At 30.5% G+C, this 26,545-nt stretch overlaps 1 protein-coding gene across 1 annotated transcript in view; it reads right to left on the bottom strand.

Annotated features, from left to right (window-relative positions):
* The window catches only part of LOC125068913, a 70,481-nt gene that overhangs the window by 21,154 nt on the left and 22,782 nt on the right, over nt 1-26,545 (bottom strand). The window contains exon 6 of the mRNA XM_047678289.1: nt 16,403-16,551. Coding sequence (XP_047534245.1) covers nt 16,403-16,551 — 149 coding nt within the window. The remainder of the gene's footprint in view (nt 1-16,402; nt 16,552-26,545) is intronic.

The raw sequence follows: 26,545 nt of genomic DNA on the forward strand, positions 1-26,545 counted from the left end.
CCATATTTGAAACTTCCAAAACGACGTTTTCCTCTTTATAATTTCAACCCCAATCCTCTTAAGGGATTTTCAAAACACTTTAACAAGTTTATTACTCATAAACAGAAGAATAATGATGAATTTCCATTTCTAACTTCAAATATGAAGAACTTCCATACAAACTTCCATCCCCAATTCTACCCTTTTAGATGATTAAAAAACACTGTAACAGCTGTTTCTAGCAAAACGCTAAAACCAACAAACACCGATTTCCATATTTCTAACTTCAACATAATGTATATCACAAACATTCAAACTCTTAGGTGAATTTAAAAAAAAAACTACAACTACTGAGTTTAATTCATTAACACAAGCTGATTTTCTTATTTCTAGCATCTGAAACGACGTATTTTCATAAAAAAAAATGTTTCTCATTTAATTCTATTAGGAGATACATTTTGAAAAAGTTTTTTTTAGTCTTTACCTACGTTTCATAAGGAACTCCTATAATACAATATTACATCCTATTAGACCCACCGGCTTAGACTGTGGGCTGTATGTCTGCCAGTCAATTTACTTTTTTTTATAAAGTAGAATCGATTTTCGGCTACGGCTCGCAATCTTTAAGAAAAAGCATCTTGCAGGAGGTAAAAAAGTTCTCAGCCGTGTCCACAAACACAGGTACAACTGTTGATGAGAACTGACTGCATGCTCTACGATACCTTTTTAACTTTTTTACTGAGTATTTATTCATAACAAACTCGATAAAATGTGTAAATCTGACGCGAGATTTCATGACCCGTTACCACACAAGCTAGCTACTGGATCAACGTTCCATTCTTACATATATCTTATATATATTGACTTTATATAGTTATAACGTTAAGTTATAATTTATAAATATAAGATTTTTTAGTATTTTCTAGTAGTCGAGTAAGTATTTTTATTTACTTGTATATGCAAAAGTAATATGATATATTAGAAACATGCTTGCTTCAACGTGAAATCTTAAACAATCCATTACGCGAAAATATTCATGTAAGTATATAAAAATATAATGTATTTCGTCCTTTATAATTTGACGCAAAACGGTATTGTTGACGTAATTCTCCTAAAATTTCGCTGTTACGGGTTCCGTCAGGTTAAAATAATGGGATTAAACGTACCCTACACGAAATTGTGTGAACATAACGTGGAATTGTAAATATTGTAGCTACGTATCCCTCTAAGAAATGTTTGACATCATGTTACAAAATGTTATTTTTCGACAATGAATGTGGGGTACATTGCTAAAGTCATATTTAAACCAATATTATAATAAAGAGAATAAAAAATTATTGTTTAGGAATATGTTTTTAATTAGGAGATAAAAGTCATATTAGTATTTTAATTCTCCTAATACCGACAAAATAAAATAATGAGAGTATTGTATACAATATCATCTACTAGTAAAATATTATTTTGTTTACAATAATGTGTTATCTATTAAAACGTGTTTTAAATATAAGCTTTATTTAATATATCACTTCATACGAATGATTTGTCAAAGTTTTCTTTGAGGTGTTTAAAAAATAAAAATTTAATTTTTTTTTCATATTATTTATTGTTATTGCGCAAAGTATATTAGAAAATTTTATTTATGTTATTCGCTTATCTTAATACACTTCAGGAATGTTAAATTTTGCAAATTTCTAAATAATACTCGCATTAAATTGAAACGTTTAATCGCTTAAGCTGAAATTGTTATCGTATCGTATAGTATTGCGCTCTAAGCCCCGGCTTACGGCCCAGACGTGTCGGTTTTGATTTCACCTGTTTATAAGAAATAATTCCAGATGGCAGAATAGATTTACCCATATATGCTCCATATATGAATTTCTTTTAGATCGATTTTTAAAAGATTAAAAATATGTTGTGTGTTAACGATTTTTAACTAGGGCTGTAATTATAGTTTTTAATCCATATGTTTTTTTTTCAGTGGGCGAAAACAACTCCATGTTTAAATAGGGTGTAATAATAATATGCGATGATGTGTATGAAATAAAATGTAGTTTATTATTATGTACATATAATTATACAATATTTTTATGTGTGTATTATTGGGTAGTAGTTTGGGGTTTATTATATATTATATAAGTATAACTATAAACTATATTGTATATATAGTTTATTGTTATACTATATATATAAATATTCAAATGTAATAGTTGTTATCTCCTCTCTCATATTTCACCTACGTGTTTTCTTACAAAGCTTCTTTCACCAAAGGTTGTCTGTGAGAGAGCGCTATAAGAGATAAGTCCACTTTTGCGGACCATTTGTTGATTTTTTTTTGGTTTCTCTTATGTTATCAGCTTACTTATATGCTGTGCAATAAAGCATTTAAATAAATAAATAAGACTTAAGAAGCTATATAAGGTTAGGTATCTATAAGTTCATTATTTCAAGTAGGATTTACGCATATATAAAAATGGGATACTACTGGCATTTAAGTGGTCATTATTTATATAAATGGATTGTAAAAAATATTGTAAATGTGAATAATCTATTCGATGATCACAATAAATTTTGACAATTAGTAGATTGCGAATGAAACTGAGGAACACAAGTGATATAGGTTATTATTTTCTCATTCGATTTGATACCATGGCTCAATTGTGATATTTTCCTAATGCTACTCAAATTTGACATAGAAGGATTTAAAAAAAAAACTTTATTAATACATTTGTTTCGTATTTTAAAAACAAACATTGACATACATTAAACTTCCTCGCTCACTTGATCACCATCAATCAGAACACGACTCGATCCAATATTTTTCGCTTCGTTCTACGGAACGAACGAGTTTTATTTACTAAGAATTTTGTATGAAAAATAAATTTCAATTTCCTGAAGCAATCTCACTTTGTATATAATATTTATCTAAGTATCATTGTAGTATTAAAGTTATTATTATTTTTTCATGCTGTTACGAAATATAAAATATACTCAATTTTGAATATAATAGCATAAGAAACAGAGTATTATAAGAATATTCTTGAGATTCTTCTTCTGAGAGAATGGGCTAGTTAATGATGAAAAAAGCTTGTCTTGAAGAAGTCTGTGTCGAATATTTTATTATTTATTCATACATTATTCTGCAACATGAAATGGTTTCGAAGAATGCCAAGAAATGATTGTATTTAAGGAATCTCATTAAAATAGTTATACATGTAAAGTAATACTTATTACTAATACACATATAAAATAAAAATATTTATTGTAGTCTATTAAGAATATTAATATTGTCAATTATAAAAAAATATAGTCGTTTTCTTTAAGCCTTTTAAATGTTCAATATTATTTTATCTTTTTTCGCGTATTGCTAAAATCGACTAGTTATAGAACCGGACATAGCTTTATTCGAATTAAGTAAATGTCATGAAGTAGCACATCCGTTAGTGAAACTGTCGTATGTCTGAAATAAAAATATATCCATATCCACAAACGAGTTCGGAACGTATGTTTCTGATAGTTTCGATGCGGTTGCTATTTCAATACGGGCAGACTTTAATCGAGATAGGTTATGACAAGTTTTCCCGGCTTATATAACGTACCGGTGCATTTTTATGGTTTTTCTTTTTAACATCCTCTTTAATAACTATCAACAAATATCAGTAAAACGTAGTGAACTAGGTATCTATTTAATTTGAGAAAAAGTGTCACTATTGTGTTTCTTTGATTGAAACGTGACACTACTGGATTCGCTCGTAAGATTAATTTATTTATATTATATATATAGCTTTTTATAAGAATAGTAGAAATGTTCCAGATTAATACAAAAAATACTAGTATTCCTTTTTATTATAACTTAAATCTTGTATTCCTTGTATGCTTAATTTCGGCGGCTTATAATATCACATAATATTTTCGATAAAATACCGCCTACTATATGTGTGTAATGTACAAGATATTCTAACATTACCTCTTGTATAATACTATTAAATCAAAATATTATACTTTCGTTGTTATTAAGGAACTATTTTCACGTCGACTTTTGAACTTCATAGTTATTTCAAGTGCTTATCTCGGCACGTTGAAAGACGTGCTAAGCTGTTCTCACGTAAATTAACTTGAAGTACGCTAGACTTTCGCATTAAAACTAGACTATACTAAGTTTAGCGTTTATTTTCATAACAAAGTCGACTATTAAATCAGAAATTATAAAAATTATTGGATAAAAAATTATTCGACTATCTATGTATTTTATCTTTAATAATAATTTTATTGTCAATTCAATATAGGTCTTGGTTGACTTGTAATCTTTCTAATTATATATAAAATATGTCCATCATAAAACTTTTTAAGTTTAAGTGTCAGAGTCGCTCAGTGGAAGTGACATGACGTCACGGTAAATTATTAAAAATGAAACTCTCTCGCATGCGAAATAGCTCGGGCACATCAGAGTGACGTTTTCCTTTGTCACGCTGTCATAAGTGAATTTTGTACAAAAATATATTTAAACTTTGTTCTGTGTAAATTACTTTTAGAATTATATGACATTAAAAACAAGTTAAACAATAAGCTTTTTTATTAGATATAATCTATCAGCGAAATAAAAAATAACAAAACACGTCAGTGACATTATTATGATTTCCACCGCCTAATGTAATAAATACCTTATAGCGTCATGCATTAAAAAAAAAAGCGCGGTCGCTTGTCACAGAGGCTTGGCTTTTTTTTAGCGCAAATTTTGGGTGCTTCGTTCATAGTATTTCTGGGTCAAGTCAAGTCGAGTAGAAAAATTGACATTTTAGTTGATTTTTTACTAGTAGCAATACTAATTATTATTCAAAGTTATTTTCACTTCTAATCGGTAAGAATATATAATATACACCGCCGCGGCAGTGGAAGCGTATGTGAATACGATCTCTAACGATAGATACGGTCGTTGGATATCAGTAATTGATATATATTAGTAAGTAAAAATCCCACAACTCCGTCCCCACCAGGATCCGTGAATTTTTTAAAGTTATCAACTGTGTAAAAAATGCAGTCTAACTTATAAGACTGCAGAAAACGCGGTCCTTGATTTGACACGATACACTGCCTTGCTTCGGAAAACATAACTCCATTAAACTTAAAATTTCAAATTAAGAAACAAATTAGATTACTGTGCTCCTTTCTTATAATTATTAATACTACGAATTAGTTCTCAAGGCTGGCGGCGTGTTATATGAAATTCCTCAAAAATAATAATAATAAAAAAAACTATATTTAGTTACGCTGTTGACAAAAATAAACTCTTATGTCTTTATTAAAGATTTAATATAACTTCTACGATCTCTTTGATAAGGACTTGTTTCAAGTACTTATTAAACTCGTTCGAACTTAATTATAAGATCTTAGAGCAGAATTTTAACAATTTTCCGCTTAAATCCGTAATAAGTAGATGACCTTTATTTATTCGATGTGCGGCAAAAGAAAAAAAAAATAAGTCAAACCTTTCTATTTTCTTTAACTAGATTAGATAATAATATTGTCATTACATTCGATATATTAAGATAAATTATAAAAAAATAAATTCCGAGCCAAACTTGGTGTATACATCAATAATGCGAGTAAATGTCACGGGAAATATTTTTTGGACCCTCCTACACGATTAGGTAGCCTACATCGAGATGAGAAATGAATATTCTATGTTCCGGGACTGCCGCTTACGAACAAAGTAAAGTGAAATGTTGAATAGTACATTCTCGGAAGTAGCGGAATTTAAGATGAAGCAAGAGGAAGAGCGAGCAATGTGAGTGATAATTCTTAAACACTTCGCTATATGTATTTGACAAATGTCTTATAATTCTAATTAAAATTTTCTTTTAAACTAGCGGTGCCCGTGACTTCGCGCGCGCTTGAATTTAACAAAGAAGCTATTGTTCAGTTCGCAGATTTTATTATAGTTTATTAATTTTGTATTAGGCAGCTTTTGTGTTACGAGTATGAAATCGTTGGTGGCAGGATCTCGACGTAACAGCGGCGCCAAGGCTACGCGCTACTGGACAGGATTTGGAAATTGCAGAGTGACTTTATTCATATTTTATATGACGGAGTGGCTTGTCCCGGCTTCCCGACATATATATATAATTCTAAAATAAAAGTAGCCAAAGTTACTCCTTATTATATCAGCTGTCTGCCAGTGAAACTTCTGTCAAAATTGATCAAGCCATTCTAGAGATTAGCCGGTACAAACAGACAGACAGAAATTGTAAATAATGTTTTTTTTTTGCTGTGTACCGTGTATACATACATGCATTTAGTAAAAAGCGGTTATTTTAATATTACAAACAGACACTCCAAATTTATTTTATGTATAATAGATTAAAAGTGAACGTTTTTTGCTTGGATCTATGTCCATGAATGTACACGGTAAATCACGACAATGTTTACATCCCAGTGCCTGGGAAAGCGTGGAAAGCCATTGGTCCTGCGTCTGAGCTCTTGGGTCGTGTGTGATATTCTCCCATCGGATTTTTTATCGGAAAAGGGAGTAACCTACCTTTAAATAACACTTGAGTAACATAAATTCTCCAGCGCTGTTGTCGATGCTCATTTGGGAATTCAAAATTTAGAGTGATTTAATTATTTCAATGTTACTTACTCAATTTTTGTTAATAATTTTTAGACCCTTAATTGTACGCGTGAGTGTATTAAGATGAATTGAAAGGAAGATGTTAAGTCGAAATCGGGGCTCTCACTCTCGACAACACTTTCTTTTTGAGAGCGCTCCCTCGGTCTTCACACTCGAAGAAACGAGGCAAGGGATGGGTGATATTATTTGTAGGATAGGAGAAGGGTGATCGTTCGTTACACTGCCTAATTTTAAAGTTTAAGCTATACTAACGATACACACATTGCCGCGGCCCAAACTACAAGGGAAGTATAACACACGTTAAAATTATACAATGGATAGATAATTAAAGTTTCCATATACGATAAACAGAAGTCGGACAAAAGGCCCTTAAAACTCACAATAGTTTGTACAGCCTTTCAGCTAGAATCTTATAAATAGGAACCATAATTATAACGGTAACTAAATTATCGTGTCGACAAGAAACGGTCATTCTAACATTCCAACGTTCAATTTTCTCGAAAAATTTAAAAACAAAACTACAAGATCCCTCCTTCAGTGGGTCACGTGAATTTGTCAAGATACTTGACTTTTCGTGTCTGACTCTCAAAACATTATTTGTACAAGAAAATGTACGGAACGTTTTTGAGAGAAAATTTTATAATCTTTAATTTTAATCTCTTTTGTCGTAGGACCGGTCAGAATACAGATATTAGTAAAATACATTTGATTGTGATTTTAACGAAAAACTTACTTTGAGTTGCTATTAAAAAATATTTATAGAAGCTTAACAACTGTCTTATTGTCCAGATCAGGCTTCGAATGCACCCATAGCTTACATAAGACTAAAAAAGTAAATAATAAAAAATATATTCTCAGCAACATTAAGGAAATTTATATTTTGCGGATTAAATAAAAAATGGAAAGGATAATTGTTAAGTTCCTATATTAGTATAATATAACAATGCATTTTATAAAATGTCATGTTAAAGATTGTAAGATGTTAGCACATTTTTCAATACTTTCAAAATAAAATTCTATTAATTATCTTTCATTGATTTTGTAACACAACTTAAAATGTACTATATTTAAAATCTGATTGAACCTTATACTTTGAAAAAATAGTTTTTTTTCTTAAAATATACCTAACCGTGAAAAAATGTAAAAAATTTCGAGTTCAGAGGTCCAATAAGAGATAAAATACTAACATAAAAACTGTAAGTTATATGAAAAAGCAACAATATCAGGGAAACAAATCCATTGTTAGCGAGAAACAATAGTTAGGAAACGAACTTATGGATATTCAGCTAGCTATCAGCAAACTCGTGAAGTTACGAGGAATTGAAGGCAAGGAATATGCCAACGAACACGAGTCGGTACGGGTATTGTGTTCCGCCATTGTTAGTCGATGACCGGGTCAACTTCTCACAGGATGGCACTTAAAACTTTAGTTACCATTTAATTCCTTTATTTCGCTCGAATGTTGTCTATTGTAATTATGTCATGCAAACTTGAAACGTGTCATATTCGTATGTCAAACAATCATGAATTTAATTTCATTTTAATTATGCCTGATATTCCTCCTTAAAGACCACGTCGGTCATGAGCTGAAGATCCGTCAGCTCGATATAATTGTATATGTATAAAACAATACTTGATTTCGAATTTTTATTGTAGATAATTTAGGGTAACATTCTATAAATACACACAAGAATATCTGTGATAATATTTTAAATTATTAATTAATTTATTATTATCGATAAATATGTTATATCGATTATTAAAAAATGTTGTACACTCTTTTAAATAATTATGCCATAAATATGATTTTCACAGATTATACAAATACAAACGTTTGGTATTAATGGTTTTACACAAGACAAAACCAAGTAAAGGCGTGTAGGAGGGTAAGACACCGGGCGCCAGCGATCTTAAGGTTACGAAGATAAGGGGTCGATAAATTGAAAACGTGTGCAGAATGAGATAGAACAGACAGCTTGCTACAGAAATTATCCACTAATGAAATTAGTATAAGCTTGAGCAATATATAAAACTGTGATTGTGGAAAACAAGTCAAAATCATTTTTTTTTATACATCTTACTTTAAAGGCAGTGACGTATTGTAAGACTGCTCTTTAAATATGCTTTACGAGTCTAAGAAACGTTTTTATGTAATGTTAATTAAATGTATTAGTTTCCTACTGAATAAATTTTATGCCTTAGTATAATATAGACCCTTTAACATTTTACATTAAAGTCAAATCTTCAGTTTGGACATGTCAGCCAAAATCGCTTTAAAGCGCTGTTATGTCAATGTAATCCACTTTGCATAGTAAACGTATCAAGTTTAGGCGGGCTTAAACTTACTGGTAAATGTGTTACTAGTTTAGGTATTATAGTCACACTCTATTTGCTTTAGTCTTATGAAGATGTATCGCTATTCCATTAATTTACGTAATGATTATATAACTGAAACAAGGCCGAGTATGTGAAATATTTATCGCAGGGATTTTTTTACGAAATAGATAAATAATATATACATGTATATGTATTTAAAATTGCTCTCCTTCTGTTGATATTATTAGTATTTATAAAAATGTATATACTGTAAACAGTAGTATGACAATCCCTGGCTTAATACATTTAAATCATGACAAAAAGAAGGAAATTCTAATAAAAACTCCTTCATCCGCTTCAATGAATCAAAAAAAATAGAGTAAAATAAAATATTCACTGCGTAACATCTGGTTGAGACTTATCGGTACTTATCTGTATTTTATATTGGATCAATTAAAAAAATGATTGAAACGAATTGTTTTCCAATACTTTGCTTTCTTAGCTCATAAAGTACTTATAGCGTTTTGAAATAAAAGTCGACGGAGTTGTATTTAAAATGGTTATTTACATTTTACCGCACACTTTATCTATTTATAATTTTAAGATAAAGCTTAAGTGAAACCTCAACTTTTTAAAATTTTCATTTTTTACAAAAAATTTTCATCTCTACAATACTAAGCTTGTATAATTTTCAGAATCAACAAATTTTAAACCGCTGCGTCATCACAGTCTAATCTGCGGTGGATTTTGCATAACTGAAAGCTTGTGTAAGACGTGTCTGTATTAAATTAATGTATCAGTAAAGATAAATTAGTATATCACTAATATGCTTTGAATGAAATTTTATTTATGTATTGTATTTTTTTATGTAATTGCGGAGGGGAAATGGGCACCACCTTTAGAAATTGGCGCTGTAAGACCAATTCATTAAATCGCCAATGTGCCACCAACCTTGGAAACTAAGACGTTATGTCCATATATATAATATATCATAATCTTAGTCAAATATATTTTTTGTTCATATTTTTTAACACACATGTGTATTCCGCTATAGCTATTGTGATTGTGATTAATCGGTCTACTTACTGGAAGAGTAGTTCAAACCGTCAGAACATCATGAACGCAAACTTTGACTAAAGCTATGTAACGGTGTTTTTTTAAAAAAATGTATGATATTAATATTCAAATTTTAAAAATTCTATGAAATTTCACCATTTACATCATTATTCGAAAAGTGTACTGCGTACAATAACATTAGTATATGGAGAAATGGGAGAAAATGAATTAATCGAATTTGAAAAAGTTTTGGTAAGTCGTCCCGTTACGGTCAATCGGTAAAGAAAAATAAAGCCTAGCCTTACCTTGTCAACCACATCATGTGCAACTTTTAGATTTAGACTTTTTCAAATCATACTGGTTGTCTATATTTTCTTTTATGATCCATTCGCTTATCTTATCTTATTTATTTGAAGGTTGGCGCAATGTCTTTTTCTTTCACTACCATCTCATATTTCATTCTATTCATATCTTCAGTATATATATATATATTCCGTATGTATTTAATAGTTATTACTTTCATTTATTTTTAAACTACAGTCTAGTCGTCCATTTTGGCTCTTAGTATTCTATGGCTATTAAGTCTTTCCTATTATATAATCATGCGAATCAGCTCTAGAAATTATTATTATCATTTTCGCTTTCCTTTTTAGGGCTTCTTATATCCGAGGCAAAATAGTTAAAAGATTGGCCCTTGTCTGTCTAATTGTCAGTTACATCCAATTATCTTTAAATGATCGTTTTTTGAGACCAAATTTTTATCTAGCAGGACTTTGCTGTTAAAAAATATATTATATGACTTTCACCATATATGGTTTGGTCAGACTTTTATGACTTACCGGCTACTTGACGGAAACTGTCCTTGGGAATATTTTTGTTTGTGATGTATTTTTCTACCACACTGAGTCAATCACGTGTTCGATTAATGATCATAGATGTACTTAGTAAAGTTTAATTAGTTCCTTGTGAATATGCTACGTGTGCAAATACGCTCTATTCTCTGCTGAAGCACAGAATCATGGCACTTTAATTTTATACACAATAGTATAAATGTTTTTTGATTGCATAACATTTAATCTGTAAATGTTTTTTATAGCAAAAACTTAATATCTTGTAAATCGTATGTTATAAATTTTTTACTATAAAAGAGTTGTGTAATACTGGCCAGTAATACTTACTTTTGTTGATTATCAATCTGGAATTTTCTGTGACAGTCTCTTAAAAATATTTCCTCGGTGAAATTTATTTAAATATTTAAAAAAGCTAGTTTCTCTTTAATTTAATTTAACCTCCTATAGTAAAATAATAAAACTTCAAGCTATTACTTAAATAGAGACAAGAAAATGTGCGCACTGATTGTAAATGATCACCTTTATTCCAGGGTACTTGAAATTTACAACGTAAGAGCACATTCCTTACATTACTAATGTTTTAACAACGACATTGTCGTTTCGTGTGTGTTTCATATTAAATTGCTCATTCGTCATAACGTATAAATTATTAAGATAGTGTGATGGAGGAATTACTGACGAAGCGGGTATTATTCCTAGGTTTGCCTGAACTGGGCACTTGTAAGACTAAAATAATAACGTACATATATATGTATATAGTACCTCCTTACCTACGTAATTACCGACTTCTGATGCGGGTTAGTGTAATGTCGCATTCTTTATTTCTTAGAATTCCAAATTCATATTAATTTTATAATACAGCTAATATGTTTAAAAAAAATCCGTTTGAATTTTCTATTTAATACAAATGATGGCGGACATGTTCGGTGTCACACACCTGAGACGTGACAATTGTAATAGTCCACTATTTCTCCACAATCACATTCGCTCAGCTCAAATTTTTCAAAAGACCTTGTTTAAGCTGATTTTCATTTTTTTTAAACTTGAAATCTTTATACGGGAGGAATTCCAAGTTGGATAAGGCAGTGAAAAACGCGATTAGAAAGTTTCTCTAGAATTTCTGGGATAGGTATCAATTAATTTTCATTAAAATGTTAAAAGTACATTGATAATACGAGCAAATAAATAAATACTTTTAGTTTATAAAAAAATATATTTTTCTAACTAAAACAGCTGTTACACAGACAAGAATCTAATATAAATGGAACCCTGTCAAATATATTAACGTTTCAAATTTCGAAATGCATAACTCATACATCAAAAGATAATATGAAAGAGATTTACTCTTAAATCATAATAATAGCTTCTTGGTTCCTAACCACGTTACGACTTGAGTGATGTGTTCTCTGGGTGCCTATATATCATTTTCAGATAACGTTATCAATCTCGCACATAGTGATGCTGTTAATACGTAATTATATTAAGATGTGTTATAATGCCAGATGCAGAGCATGGAACATTATAGTAAAGCGAATATAAAATTAAAAATTAATGCGAATTCCTGTTGGGGCAAAATGACACATATTTTTGTTAATAGACCTCAAGTGCTGTCTCTTGAAACTTAGCGCAAACTATTTCCATACCAAAATTCATCTTAATCAGTTCAGCAGTTTAAGCGTGGAGAGGTAACAGACAGTTACTTTACCATTTATAATATTAGTAATGATTGATGTATTAACGAATTGGTAATTGCTACCCACAGTCCACTCACTATTCTTTCAATCTCACTATCCGACGGAGTGTCAATTGTTACGTCATTTCTGAGGTACGGCCGTATATACCAAGCCCCTTTTAACTCAAGACTGCTTTCAAATATTTGACAGTAAAAACATTGATTGACCTGTCTTGCTGATTAGATGGACAGATTATAACTCGCGTCGTCATGCCTTGGTACTGTATAAAATAACCACAAAACCAACACTGTATATAAAAACAACCTCATATATATAATATATGTTTATATTTAAATAACGATAATATTTACTGTTTGAATATGCACTAGATATAATGATTGAATATATAAGATCTACTGTATCTTACAAAGCAAATGTTGTATGTAACTATAATGAATTATATAACAGAAATTAATACTGTACAGAAACCAGATACTAAATCTGAATATCTGAATGTTATGGTAGAATGTGAGGAAGTTTATTATTATTATTTTAAGTATTCAAGATGAAGAATATTGGAATTAATTCAAAAGTACTCAAAGGTAAAGTCAACTACGAACTAGCCTTTTGTGGCTGCAAGAACTTGAGCGCTGTTTTAACAGGCTTATAATATAATTTTGTAAAAGCTTCATAAAGTTATTGAAAATCTTCAGAATCGTGACTATATAATTTAACTTAGTTATTTAAGGAATTTGTAACGAACGTTCGAAGCGTTGGCTGCTATTAGTGGCTTTTGTTGGCTTGTTAATAATGTAAATAGTTTGTTATCACATATAATTATAGTAAGTTTGAACATACTTGATTACATTTTATTCTAAAATCTCGTTTTCTGTCATTCGACAAACTTAATTTGCTGTTTATATGGTGATTTCAATTTTAGCTACTTTTTTCAACCTATATTACTTACTTTGTTTTTGATAAAACAATATTAAGCTTGAGTAGCAGACGAGGTAAAATCTAATCGTAGAAATTGAATTAAGGCATATGTAATATATTCTCTCCTTTACTAAAACTTTGCATGCCTACTTAGAACCTTTCCTGTACGTTTTGAGGTTGACTCGTAGATAGTGCTACTGCATTAAGCCTACCTTTTGCATAATCTGATTTTGTTGTTCAATAGAAAACAAATAAACATCACAGTCGGATTATACTGTAATTGTTTATAACTAATAACAAATATATAACTTTATATGATAACACATACACTACAGACCCATTTCCATTCTTCCTTTCTTGTCAAAAGTCTTAGAATTAAGTATTTACCAACAAGTCTCTTCCTTTGTTTATAACAATAATATTCTCAGCTCATATCAGTCAGGTTTCCGACCAGGCCATAGTACAGCTACTGCTCTTCTCAAAGTAACTGAGGATATTCGGATTGGTATGGAGAATAGATTGATCACCATACTGGTCCTTATTGATTTTTCCAACGCGTTTAACTTGGTAGATCATGATATTGTTCTTGCCATTTTTAAGCATTTAAACTTTTCTTCATCAGCTCTGGAGTGGTTCTCCTCATATCTTCGCGGCCGCCAGCAAGCGGTCAGGCTGGATCAATGTCTTTCCGGGTGGCTTGACCTATCTGCTGGCGTGCCGCAGGGTGGCATCCTTTCTCCTATTATTTTTTCTATTTTTATAAATTTTCTTACTTATAACATCGACTGTTCTTACCATTTCTACGCCGATGATCTGCAACTCTATATTCATACTAAGTTGGAGGATATCGATTCAGCTGTAAATAAAATTAATCAAAACCTTACTTACATATATAACTGGTCTAATAAATATGGTATCATGGTAAATCCAGCTAAGTGTCAGGCGATCATTGTTGGTAGTTCGCGTATCATTTCCAAGTGCGATATTTCTTCTTTGCCAAATATCGTGTTTAATAACAATATCATACCTTACTCTCAAAATGTTAAAGATCTCGGACTGCACATTGATTCAACTTTGAGCTGGAAGGTGCATATTAATGAAGTTAGTCGCTCGGTTACCGCCACCTTAAGGTGTCTCAATAGATTAAGAAATTTTCTCCCTATTAAAACCAAAGTTTTGCTAGTGCAAGCCCTTATATATCCGATCATCGATTACGCTGATGTGTGTTATGTCGATCTCAATGAATTTTTTTTAAACAAACTCGATCGCCTCATAAATAATTCCCTGCGTTTCATCTTCTGCCTTCGAAAATTCGACCACATTTCCCACTGTCGAGCCGAACTCAAATGGCTCCCTATCCGCCAACGCAGAGATTTACGGCTACTGTGTTCTCTTTTTTCTATTCTTTTTGACCCGCTTTCCCCTGATTACTTAAAGGATAAATTCAAATTTCTTTCTGACAATCACGATCGACAGCTACGCTCTATTGATTCTCTCCTTCTCTCTTTTCCCAGTCACTTCTCTGGTTTCCTAACTAACGCTTTCTCCGTCCAAGCTGTCAGATTATGGAATAAACTTCCGGTAGAAATTAGAAAGGCTTCTACTAGGCATTGTTCAAGCGTCGTTTACAGGATCATCTTATTAAAAACCTCTCTTAAGTTTCTCCTTCTTTCTCTCACTACGCTATGTTTTTAAAATTTCTATTATGTCTCTGTTAATTATAAATGTGTATTCTCATGCATATATATAATATTTGATCTATGTTTCTGTTTCATTATTATTATTATTATTATAGTATTTATTGTAAAATTTATTGTTACCGCCTTCATGACTTTCTGTTTGGCCTAAAGGTTGACTGGTAGAGAATGCCTTCAGGCATTAAGTCCGCCTTTTGTTCCAACTTTTGTTGTTGGTCAATAAAGTTTTTAAATAAATAAAAATAAATAAATAAATCGTTCTATTTGACTAGAGATTTTTTAGTTCGCTATAAATAATTTAGTTAAGATAAATTAATATCATTATAAATACAATTCAGTGAAAACCAAGCACTTGTAAATGTTGTATAATATTATTAATGAATTAGTCGATGTTGTTTATTTATATAAAATGATATATAATAAGATGTATACGTATTATGTAGGCAAGTATAAAAGCATACGTGTATATAAATTAAATATCAAGTATCTGATAATGGAACATTTCATTAAACTATATTTCATGTAAATTCACTGTGCTCGCAAATTGAATATGACCCGACTGGCGCCGGTCACGCAAGAGTCATAAGTCATTTCAACAGCTCCGCATGAATGATTTAAGATTACGTAAATTATTAGTGTTGAATATATAAATTTCAATCTTAGTTTATTTGTTTGATTGATACATACGATTATACGATTTAGTCGTATTTATTAATATTGTTAGTAATATACTATATTTAGTTATATTTATTTAGTCAATTTTGTAAGAAAAAAAAGTAGGAGTTGCATTTAATAGTATGTATGTTTTACGTATATTTGGCTATAACTTTTATGTTTTTAATCGAATCAAAATCCTTTATTCAATATAGAATACACACTATGGATTGTACCACCAAAACTACCACGGGTTCGAAACAGAAAATGCCCTGTCCTGAGAAGAATCAGCGAAAGAAACTCAGCGAGTTTTCTTTATTTTGTAAACTTTTGGTTGCTTACATAATATACGTATATTAACACATAACAAAGAAATATCCAGGGGGAAATCGTTTCTTTCCGAAGGTGTGCCATATTTGTGTTTATAAACTGATTTTGATAATTCTTTTACCGCTGAGTTTCATATAGCTCTAAGCTTTTCATTCAATTTCATTGGTATTTGACCTTTTGAATATGTAATTCGCCGCATACGTTCTGGTATTTTTTTTTGTCAATTCTTATTATTTATATTATAATATAATTTTTTTTTTTTTGCTAATTATTTACTAAAACTACGAACTCACCACCATCTCCATCTGGCCCACTGTCGTGTTCTGATTCCGATTCGTCCCAGATCGTGTCAGTCGCGATCTTCTGGCGTGAGCATTCAATCCAGTAACCAGGCGTCGGGATGAGGTTGTGTGGGTATTCTTCGCAAAACTCGTCTATAGAAAAATGATAATAATTATTTCAGTGACATATAATGTTTTTCTTTTTTCTTATATTTTACTAAAGGAAGTAATGCAAAACGATAGTTGCGACTACAGGATATGAACATCCCTCGGATATCCCGCCTAAGTTGTAAATTAAGTATCTCGTATTGATTGATGTGAGGAAGCTCTTTATTTTTTAATATAGTAAGGCAGACTAGCAAATGGTATACCTAATAGTGATCCTAATACATTGACTGTGTCAGATGTGTTATACTGTCAAAAATAAGTAAGCGTTCCTAGTGCTTGTCTGGTGTAAACTGGTTTATTTACTCAAATCGAAACACAACAATACAAATTACTTAGTGATAGAATATTTGATGACATGATACCTATTACGACAGGCAATTTGTTGTTGGATTATGTACACAATGCCATTCGAATATACTCAAGTTTAAATATCTTATATCGTTAGTGGAAAGCAAGAAACGCTAAATTGCTAAAATAGAACTTTTAGGAAATGTCGTTTAAAGTTAAATTAGCCTTAACATTTACAAAAGTACCATTTGGCTTAAAAGCCTTTCTTCCTGTCCAATTTAAATTTTAAAATATATACAGTTTCTTATTTTGAATCCGGCTTAATCAAATTAAGTATTATACATTATATTACATATTATTAAGTATTTTTAAATAATTATTATCAAACGCCAGTCAAAATATAAGATTCAAATCGATAAAAATATTCGATTATAAATGTAAAGCACACTGTTCGCGGCCTCCAACGAGTAATTGGCCTCAGCCTATACTTTATACGAGAGGGAAGAGTGGAAAATTGCGGAAAATATATTTCCACGCATACAAGGCCGACTGCCGGTTGGTGGACGCGAATTGTTTTACGTATATAGTAAGTATTATGAACGGGAAGGACAAAAAAAATGTCAAAAAAGACTTCCTATCCGTAAAAATTAGTCCAACAGAAATACAGAAATTTTTGATGAGTAAAAATTAGTTGTAACAATTTTTGTTCCGTGATAAAACTTACACTTAAAATAGTTGTTGAAAAATTATGAAGATTTTTTTTTTATGAAAAATATTGGTGTTACTATTATTTAAAATATGTTTAAGTATTTATAAAAATAAAACGTTTTGTTATTAATATGGAATTGTGCCAGTTTCATAAAATTATTATCTGTGGAGTTGCCGTCCCTAATTTGAAAAGTTCTTTTATTAGCAAACTCTCAGGAGAGAAGCTTAAGCGAGAGCGGAGTATCTGAAACTCGCGGAACTGGATAAATCCGGTTTACTTAATAACTTTTTTTCGGTAAACCCTTTCTCATTTGGTGTAACGAAATTGCTATAACTGTTTTTATTAGTTGGTTTCGAGATCAAATTGTGACTGACTTCGAAAGATTAATATAAGTTTATATAGTAAGATATCGAACGACATCTTTAATAATATTATAAATGTGGAAGTTACTTAACTCTCTCTGTCTTTCTCACTCTATGTTTGACTGTTGGTCTTTTACGACCAAACCATTGATCTGAATATATAATTATGTATGAAGCAAGCTTGAATAAAGGAAGGAGATAGATAACTTTTTTATGCCTAACACTTAACGACCAACGGCAAACACCAACGACCCTACCGAAGCCGCGGGCGGCAACTAATATCATATAATTGGAGATACCTCTTTTTTATAAACCATTTGATTAGGAATAGGTTCATATAATTATACAAAAGAGCAAGTAAAGAATTACCTTCCTGTAAATATTCTTTATTATTCTAATATATAACTCAGACAGTTGCATCAATATTTTATTTTACTAATGTCTAAATCATCACGCTACTCCAATGTAAGCTGTATACTCAAGTGGGAGTTTTACCACCTAGTGATAAGTTATAAATAGATTAAGAATATGGAGTTGTGATGTCCCAGATTTGAATCCGCAATCATAGGCTAAGATTCACGTGTTCTATCTCAATTCTTTAGGACCAGTTTTTTAAGGATCGATTATTGGTAAGTAAAATGAATATTAATAAATTAATTCACGAATTACAGATCGCCGATCATAATAAATATGAATGTACCTACCGAGAAACGGCAACAGACTGACCGACTTCCTTATCGTTCTCAATTACCTTTGCCCTTTGGATCAACCCAAAAGCCCTTCATTCCGAGTTATTACTAGATACCATCGAGTTATCTCATTCAATTTATTAACTTTTCCCCTTATTCGAACTTAGACTGAGTATTTAAATACAAACGAGAACTAACCAATAACATTAAACAAAGTCAATTCCCGCCGTCTTTACGTTGAGATTATAATGCATGATATCAATAAACAGAGCGATTTAGAGAAAGGTTTATACGTATAATAGATGCATATAAAAGTAGAGAAAAGTTGATAATAATTTAAAAAACAAGATTATTTCTATTTAGGTTTGTTTTTCTATCTAAAAGTTGTGTATAGAACCTTGTTGTATTATTTATTATATAACTATTTATTCACGCGAAGCGAGGAGGAGTAGCAATTAAATAATAATACTAGAATTTGTAGATTAAAAATCACGACAATATTGAAATCTTCTCAAAATAATTTACTACCAGTGTCACGACAGAAAAGTAGTAGTAGAGTATCTAACGATAACAAATCTGTTGAGGAATTTAAAAGTTATAGTGGAATAAAGAAACATACTAAGGCTTGAAAACATTGTACTCCTTTTTGAGCTGTCGTGTAAAAATAAATGTCTGTAAGTTTTTCCTCTATGCGTTCCATTGTTCCGATTGTGGTGAGTTATTCTGCGAACGCCCAGGCCAAAAATACCAAGATATTTTTTTTTCGTTACTATATTTTCTATATGTGTGAAACGGCTATAAAATATAGAAATGGAACTATCTATTGGTTTAAAATGTGTTAAAACACGTGAAAGTGAACGTTAAACGTAAGTCAATATTGTTACGAGTCTCTTTAAAAGTATTAAACATAATGTCTGTTACCGACGTCACTCCATAACGGGCCGAGTTCCTGATAAAATATTTATATTGGGTCCCACAGACCAGCGAGCGGCTAATGCGCGGAAAATACGCGTACACAAAGTAGCCGCATCATTTTACTGTTGCAACCAAACATTTTGCTTCGTCCGGATCTTTGTTGAATATTTCAATTTCAGAATGTTACTTTTAAATCCATTTTCACCTCACATATTTTACGATGAAACTTTTAAAGGCTTTGTCGATTATTGATTTATGCTTTGCGGCTTTGTGAATATATTTTCAATTTATTTTATTTTACTTTTTTAAGTATTATGTGGACAGAGGTTCGTATTAAGATAGTTTTCCCATTTTCTAAGGGATTAAATATACAAGATAAAATGTCTATGTTATAAATACGACTCGTGTCGAGGGATATTACGTTAATTTCGTGTGAAATGTACCATGCTACGTTTGGGAAAAGTATTACATTACTTTACTAGTATAAACTTTGGGAGCTGAGATTGCCCAGTCTACGAATGCATGTTTACCTCACAATGTTTCTGTGCTTAATTTATCACGTTCTCAGTTCTGAAACCTGTTGGTATCTGATGGTACCATCAGCTGGAAGTGGACCTGTGTGGTGGATAAGCTTCTCTTCTTCCCCTCAAAATTGGAGGGTGTGCAAAATATACAGACCGTTACTGTATTACGTGTTATTTTTACTGTAGTTTAGCATTTAAATCAAATTACAATGAATATTGACTTCATTGTCATTATTCTAAAAGAATTCGAAAAGTTTCTACGATCATGTGATCGATGAGTTTAATTATCTTAAAGTAAATATACATTTTAGGAAATTTTTCACCGATACAGCAGCCGATTTATACAATTAATATTATATGCTTATTTTATATGTTCTCATATGAAATGTCTTACATGGAATATCATAATGAAAATAATTAATTATAATCATTATCCACACAATTATACACATAATAATTAACTTAATTCTTATATTGGGTTTGTATTTTCTCTTTTTCTTTCTTCTCTCGGCGGTCCTGATGATATTGAACGCGCAATTCACTGTAAGGTAGAACACCAAACTTTAATCAATATGCTTGGCGTTCATACTTAGAGTGAACTGAACGGTCTTTGAAGGTCTTCTCGCTGGTGCTTCTTTAATCGACTGCACTTAATTTTTACGCAAGTACACAAAACACAATTATATAAACATATTATATGTATAATTACAATACCAAGAAATGTAAAGATGGTAAAAAAATAGTTCTTAATATATACATATAATAAACAACTATGTCACATATTAAACCCACGAATTCTATTATATTATAAACTAACCTAACCAAACCAAACAAGGGATGAAATAATGGTGTCAGTGACATTGTTTTTAAATTTAAATAATGAAATTCAAACTAACATTATTGTATCGGTATCGAGCCATGCGATTTATTCGCCAGACGCTCTTTTTTTAATGTGATTGTTGGCACCAAACAAATGTCAAAGGCCAATTTTATTTACAGAAAATAATATCAATGAATATATTTTTTATTGAAATGAGGATTAATATTTTCACAAAACATTTTTAATAATAAATATGAACTAGATATACCGATTTAATGTTATTCTTTTCATACTTATATTTTTACAATTTTGATTAATATTATTTAAAAAATGTGGACAGTATTACTTATATAATTAAAAAAGTCTCTTTCCTCTTTTTGGGTTAGTTTACTGGCTATTAGATTTATAGAGATATAATATCAAACACACACAAACATTTGTTTAAAAAAAATAATATTAGTCACAAAAAAGTAAAACTTTTGAAAGATTTTACATAATATGGCAATAATTTCTCATATAGAAGCTATCACAGGAGGAAACATAGACGAGATAATTATATTGAAAATAGTATAAAAATTGTTAAAATATTTCCACGAATATATCAAGTATCCATAAAGAATTTATTTTGTAAAGATCAGTACACCTACGTATCATGCTTAGAGAAACATACAAAGGAAATATTAATTTCCGCCTCATGAAAAAGGTTTTCATTTCAAGTGCGGTACAAGTCCGATCACAAAGTGAACCCGAATACTATTGGGAATGTACAATAAAGAATGTGTCGCTATCAGCAACTATATTTACAATTGGATAGAAATAGCGGAATAAAGTTGCTCTTTTGTTAAAACATGTATAGAAATGTTTGTATTCTTATCTAAAAATATATATGTAAAGGTTTTTGGAAATTACTTAAATCGAAATGTTATGGCATATATACATTCTTGACATACGAATTAATTTTATGACAGTCAATGATATCTTCGAAATATAAAAATAATTAATTTCGATAAGATACAAGCTCTTCACGATCGCATTGAAATTTATTATACACTTAGGTCATATGGCTATTATTGTATATTTGAAATGAAAAATGCTATTAGACAATGGTTTATAGAATGATGCAACGAGGTAAGTAACTGACAATGATAAATGTATTATTGCAAAGGCTTACATTTACAGAGCTCGTTATAAAAATCTACAAATAACCTATTGATATTGGCGTAACGAGGTCGCATTATGAATAGTATGAATGTGACATTAAAACATCAAAACTCTGAATCAAATCCCGCGTTCCAATGCTATTTATGTTTGTTTGCAGAAATTTCTATAGGTAACATTGAACAACTATTAATCACTACTAATATTGTTAAATATGTTGTATGTCCGAAATTAAATTCGAAATTCAAATCGCTAGTCGTAGTATATTATTGTAACGTATAATTATATATTGCATTGCATTTTAATAATCGTAATTTGATTGCTTTATATGTTATCTCATATATTAGTTATATATACATATTATATTTATAAGATATGTAAACGGACGGGCAAAATGGGCCACGTTATGAAGTGGTCACCACCCGTATAGACATTGGAAGAATTATTAACCGTTCCTTACATCGCACGCAATTGCGGCACCGACCTTGATAACTGATATGTTATGTCATTTGTGCCTGTAGTTACACTGGCTCTATCAAACTTCAAACCAGTACATAACAAATATTGCTGATTGGCGGTAGAATATTTGATGATTGATGGACGGGCTTGCTCTAGCCCTGAAAAATTCATACTGTTGGGCTGAGACAGCGGCGCAAGTAGGTTTCAACCAATGAGTTCAAACTCAAGCGGTTTTAAATTCACTTATTCTAAAACCTTTAGTCAACACAAGCTGCTTAGAAATATTTATCATAATAAAACATAAGGAAATAATCAGATTTCTACTCTACTTTAAAGTACATATAACACAGTACAGATGACTTTTTCCACTGACAGTAACAATTAACTGTTTGTCGTTTGTTGAATAAATGATCACGGGAGTTCGTGAAGGGGATTTTTTTCTAATATCCATGCTTTATCATTTCATGTGAAGGTTTAATTAATATTTCACTGTGTGTTTTGGCTCTCAGCAAACTTAAACCCAAGCTTTGCCGCGATTTTAATTTGATATCACGTTACGTTTATGTTCTTGTTTTTGTATAAAATAATTAAAAACATACAAAATGCTTGGAGAATTTTGTGTGTTTAAAACGTTAGTTGGTTTTGTATACTTAATTGTGTTTAGTCGTATGAGTATATGTATACCTTATATATTTTTATATCTAAAAGAACGACTGCAACTTTGTTTCTGATTGTGATTTGCATATGATTCGAAGACAAGATAAATACAATAACTTAAAAATACTATCTGACAAATTCAACGCTAGTTCAAGCATCCAGTTGTTCTTAATTCTCAATTTCCAATTATTGTTTCCCAAGCATTCGTTACTGAATCTATAGTTTTATTAAAAAAAAGTATCCATTACAAGTTGCCTGTCAATAAATAAAAGTTTTTTTTTTGTTGATTTCGGTAGGCGGAGGATTAAATAGGTCACTACCGCCCATAGACAATGGCGCTGTAAGAAATATTAACCATTCCTTACATCACCAATGCGCCACCAACCTCGGGAATTAAGATGTACCACCAAGAAAATTTAATTACTAAAATAACCAATTCTGTTATCTGATCGCGGAGCCTACCAAATTTAAACCATTACATTGACACATATACAAGAAAAATCATCATCATAAGAAGGAGGAATTCAGTGATTGTATGTATAACGATATAAACAGAATATTCAAGTATATATTTATATTTCTAGTTCGGCTCTTTGGTACACAGTGGATATTTACACTATTCCGACTACTTACTTATATTAATCTTATTATAAAGGTTGTCTGTAAGAGATTGCTTAAAGTAATGTGGCCTTTGTACACTGTAACTTTATTAAGTTTATTTGTCTGTAATAAAGATTATGTTTGCTTTTCTTTCTTTCTTATTTGCTTAATAAGACTTTTCCATTTGCATTATGTATGTTATTTATTAATTGATTAAAAAAGATTAAACTTATTCACGTTTATTTTGAATTTGAACAGGACCGCACGGAATACTAAAGTGTTGCAACAAAAGCGAATACAAAATCAGAAGTGACAACATTATTGACGTATTGACAAAAAATATGCATCGTTTATTACTAACGGGGTTTTTCCCTTTTGATTTGTAATCTATTTTATTGCTTTACTATAACATATGGCTCGCTCTGTCTGCGTTTTGTTTTATGAAATCTGTCTTGTCCGACTTGAATATAATGTGAAGTTTCAAGCGTTAATCATAAATCATTTCATAAAGAATTTCATATATAAAGTTTCAATCGTTGATTGATTGACCCTTCTTATTAATTATAACTGATATTCAAAATATTAAATATACGAAAATTATATGTATTACTTTTGTAAAACTATCGTGGTCTATCATTCTTTTTTGGGGGAGGATAACGGACCATCTTTAATTCTTATAATCTAGCTATGATGATAATGATGATGAATATGATGACCAGATAGTACTCTAAATTATATACCTTGATTATTGCATGACTTGTTGCTTGTCTAGACAGAGTAAATGTTTAAACTCTTATGTACAAACATAAATATTACTATTATTATTTTTGTATGTGGAGTAATTACGATTAAAGGGATGATAAAATTATTCACGTAGAGATGATCACCCAAAAACTAACATTTGAGGAAAGGCTTGATTCGTGATATGTTGTCCATTTGAAATTGTATCATACTTATGGTTTTTTTTAATAACAATTATGCATATTGGATGGCTGAGTTCGGAACACACAATAAAATATCATTTCTAATCTATGTATTCAATATGTATTCAAACTAAAAGTAGAGATTGGCAATGATATCCTTAGTCTGTCGACTTGTCCTTTCACATAAAACATAGATAAGAAAAAAAAGCTTCGTACGGTTAGTTTTCTTCCTAGATTCCTTTGTTAGATTAAATTTCAATCTAGTTGTTTTATTTCAAAGGCGTCTATAAACTCCGCAAAATTGTATTCAAATGTTTCAAGTAACTATTTTAAAAGACTGTTTCGTATGCAAAACAAACTTGCACAGCACGAAACTCGTACGGACGCAAATATATTAACCCTGTAGGGCTGAAGGATGAGCTGGTAAACACAATTTAGGTTGACACGGTCCAACTTTTTCCTTTAAACCATGATACACATATTTAGTTTATCCAATTTAATTTAAGAACGAAACTGAATGTGGTGGTGGTAATAGCTCAGATTTTATATCAAAACAAAAAATATATATAAAAATATTACGTAAAAATAGCAATAAGTCAGTTACGATTACTTTTTTTTCTTTAGTTTCACTCTCGATATCTCAATAACGGTATCAACGGTAGGTTAAAAATGAATAGGACAAAAAGTATTTAACATAATTCTTGTATCACGACGAAAAAATAGAATTCAACCCTTTGTTCAAGAATGTGGCGAACTCTATGTGCGTTTATGTGCCTTATATTATTCTTAATACATTCAATTTTAGTCTACGTAAAGAAATCTTATTTCCTAACAAAACGACGCCTGAATAACTTTTATCTATTGGACTTGGAATTAAAATATTCGATAAATTTTAAGTGTATGAATTAATCGTTTTTAATGTTATCGCTCATTTTCCTCGAGAGATTAAATACAATCGAGTAATTTAATTATATCTGAAACTGAATTGGTCTTAGATAATCAAATTTAATCTTCAACATTGAGGCCGTGAACGTTAAGGGTTTTCATCTTATTAATAAACTAACATAATTTTTGGTGTTATTTTTATGTTGATGTAAAATATAACATAACTAAAAACTAAAAAGTAAATTAGTGATGTATTATTAACTTCATACACGAAGCAAGTCTTATAGAGAAAGAGAGTTCAACAGATGAAGCTTGAAAATTGTACTAGTAAATAAAATATGAAAACAAATTGTTTTTTGAGGATGGAAAGTAAAATCTCTTACGAATAGCGCGAAACAAAACGAAACGAAAAACTCTTAAAGCATGAAACGCTGTTTTAAAACGAAGGAAAACAAGGGGGGATACAAGAACTACAAGATAGATGAAGAATATGAGTATTTCTGCAGATAAAACTTGGGCGCTTGCACATTTTACAAAATTCAGAAATGTGATCATATTGCTACAACAGAATCAGTTAAGATGTGTGATCTACTTTATGTTTTTTATTTTTATTAGCGACAGTAACATGTTTATCAATTATAAAGATTTTGAAGAATCTATTTCGTTCTTCTACATAGATAGATTTTTAGAAAAATGACACTTAAATGTATTATGCAGGAATTTTGTTCTTGTATATTTTTGTTCCCTTCTTGTTATAGATTTTAAAGCTGTAATATCTCATTTTTTTATTGTTTTTTTTTTAATTTTCTTCTTAATTGTGTTGGAGGAAATCTTTTTCAGGGACAAGCGAGGCATTTATGCTTTGTTTTATCATGGTTCTATTTTTCCGGTATGTACAGCAAAGTGTAAAAGAAAAAATAAGATAAATTTTCATACAATGACGAGATTCTTAGACTATAAGAGGAGCAAGATTTTAATATCCGGAATAGT

Source organism: Vanessa atalanta, chromosome 14, assembly GCF_905147765.1.
Source record: "Vanessa atalanta chromosome 14, ilVanAtal1.2, whole genome shotgun sequence".
In the NCBI taxonomy this organism is placed as follows: domain Eukaryota; kingdom Metazoa; phylum Arthropoda; class Insecta; order Lepidoptera; family Nymphalidae; genus Vanessa; species Vanessa atalanta.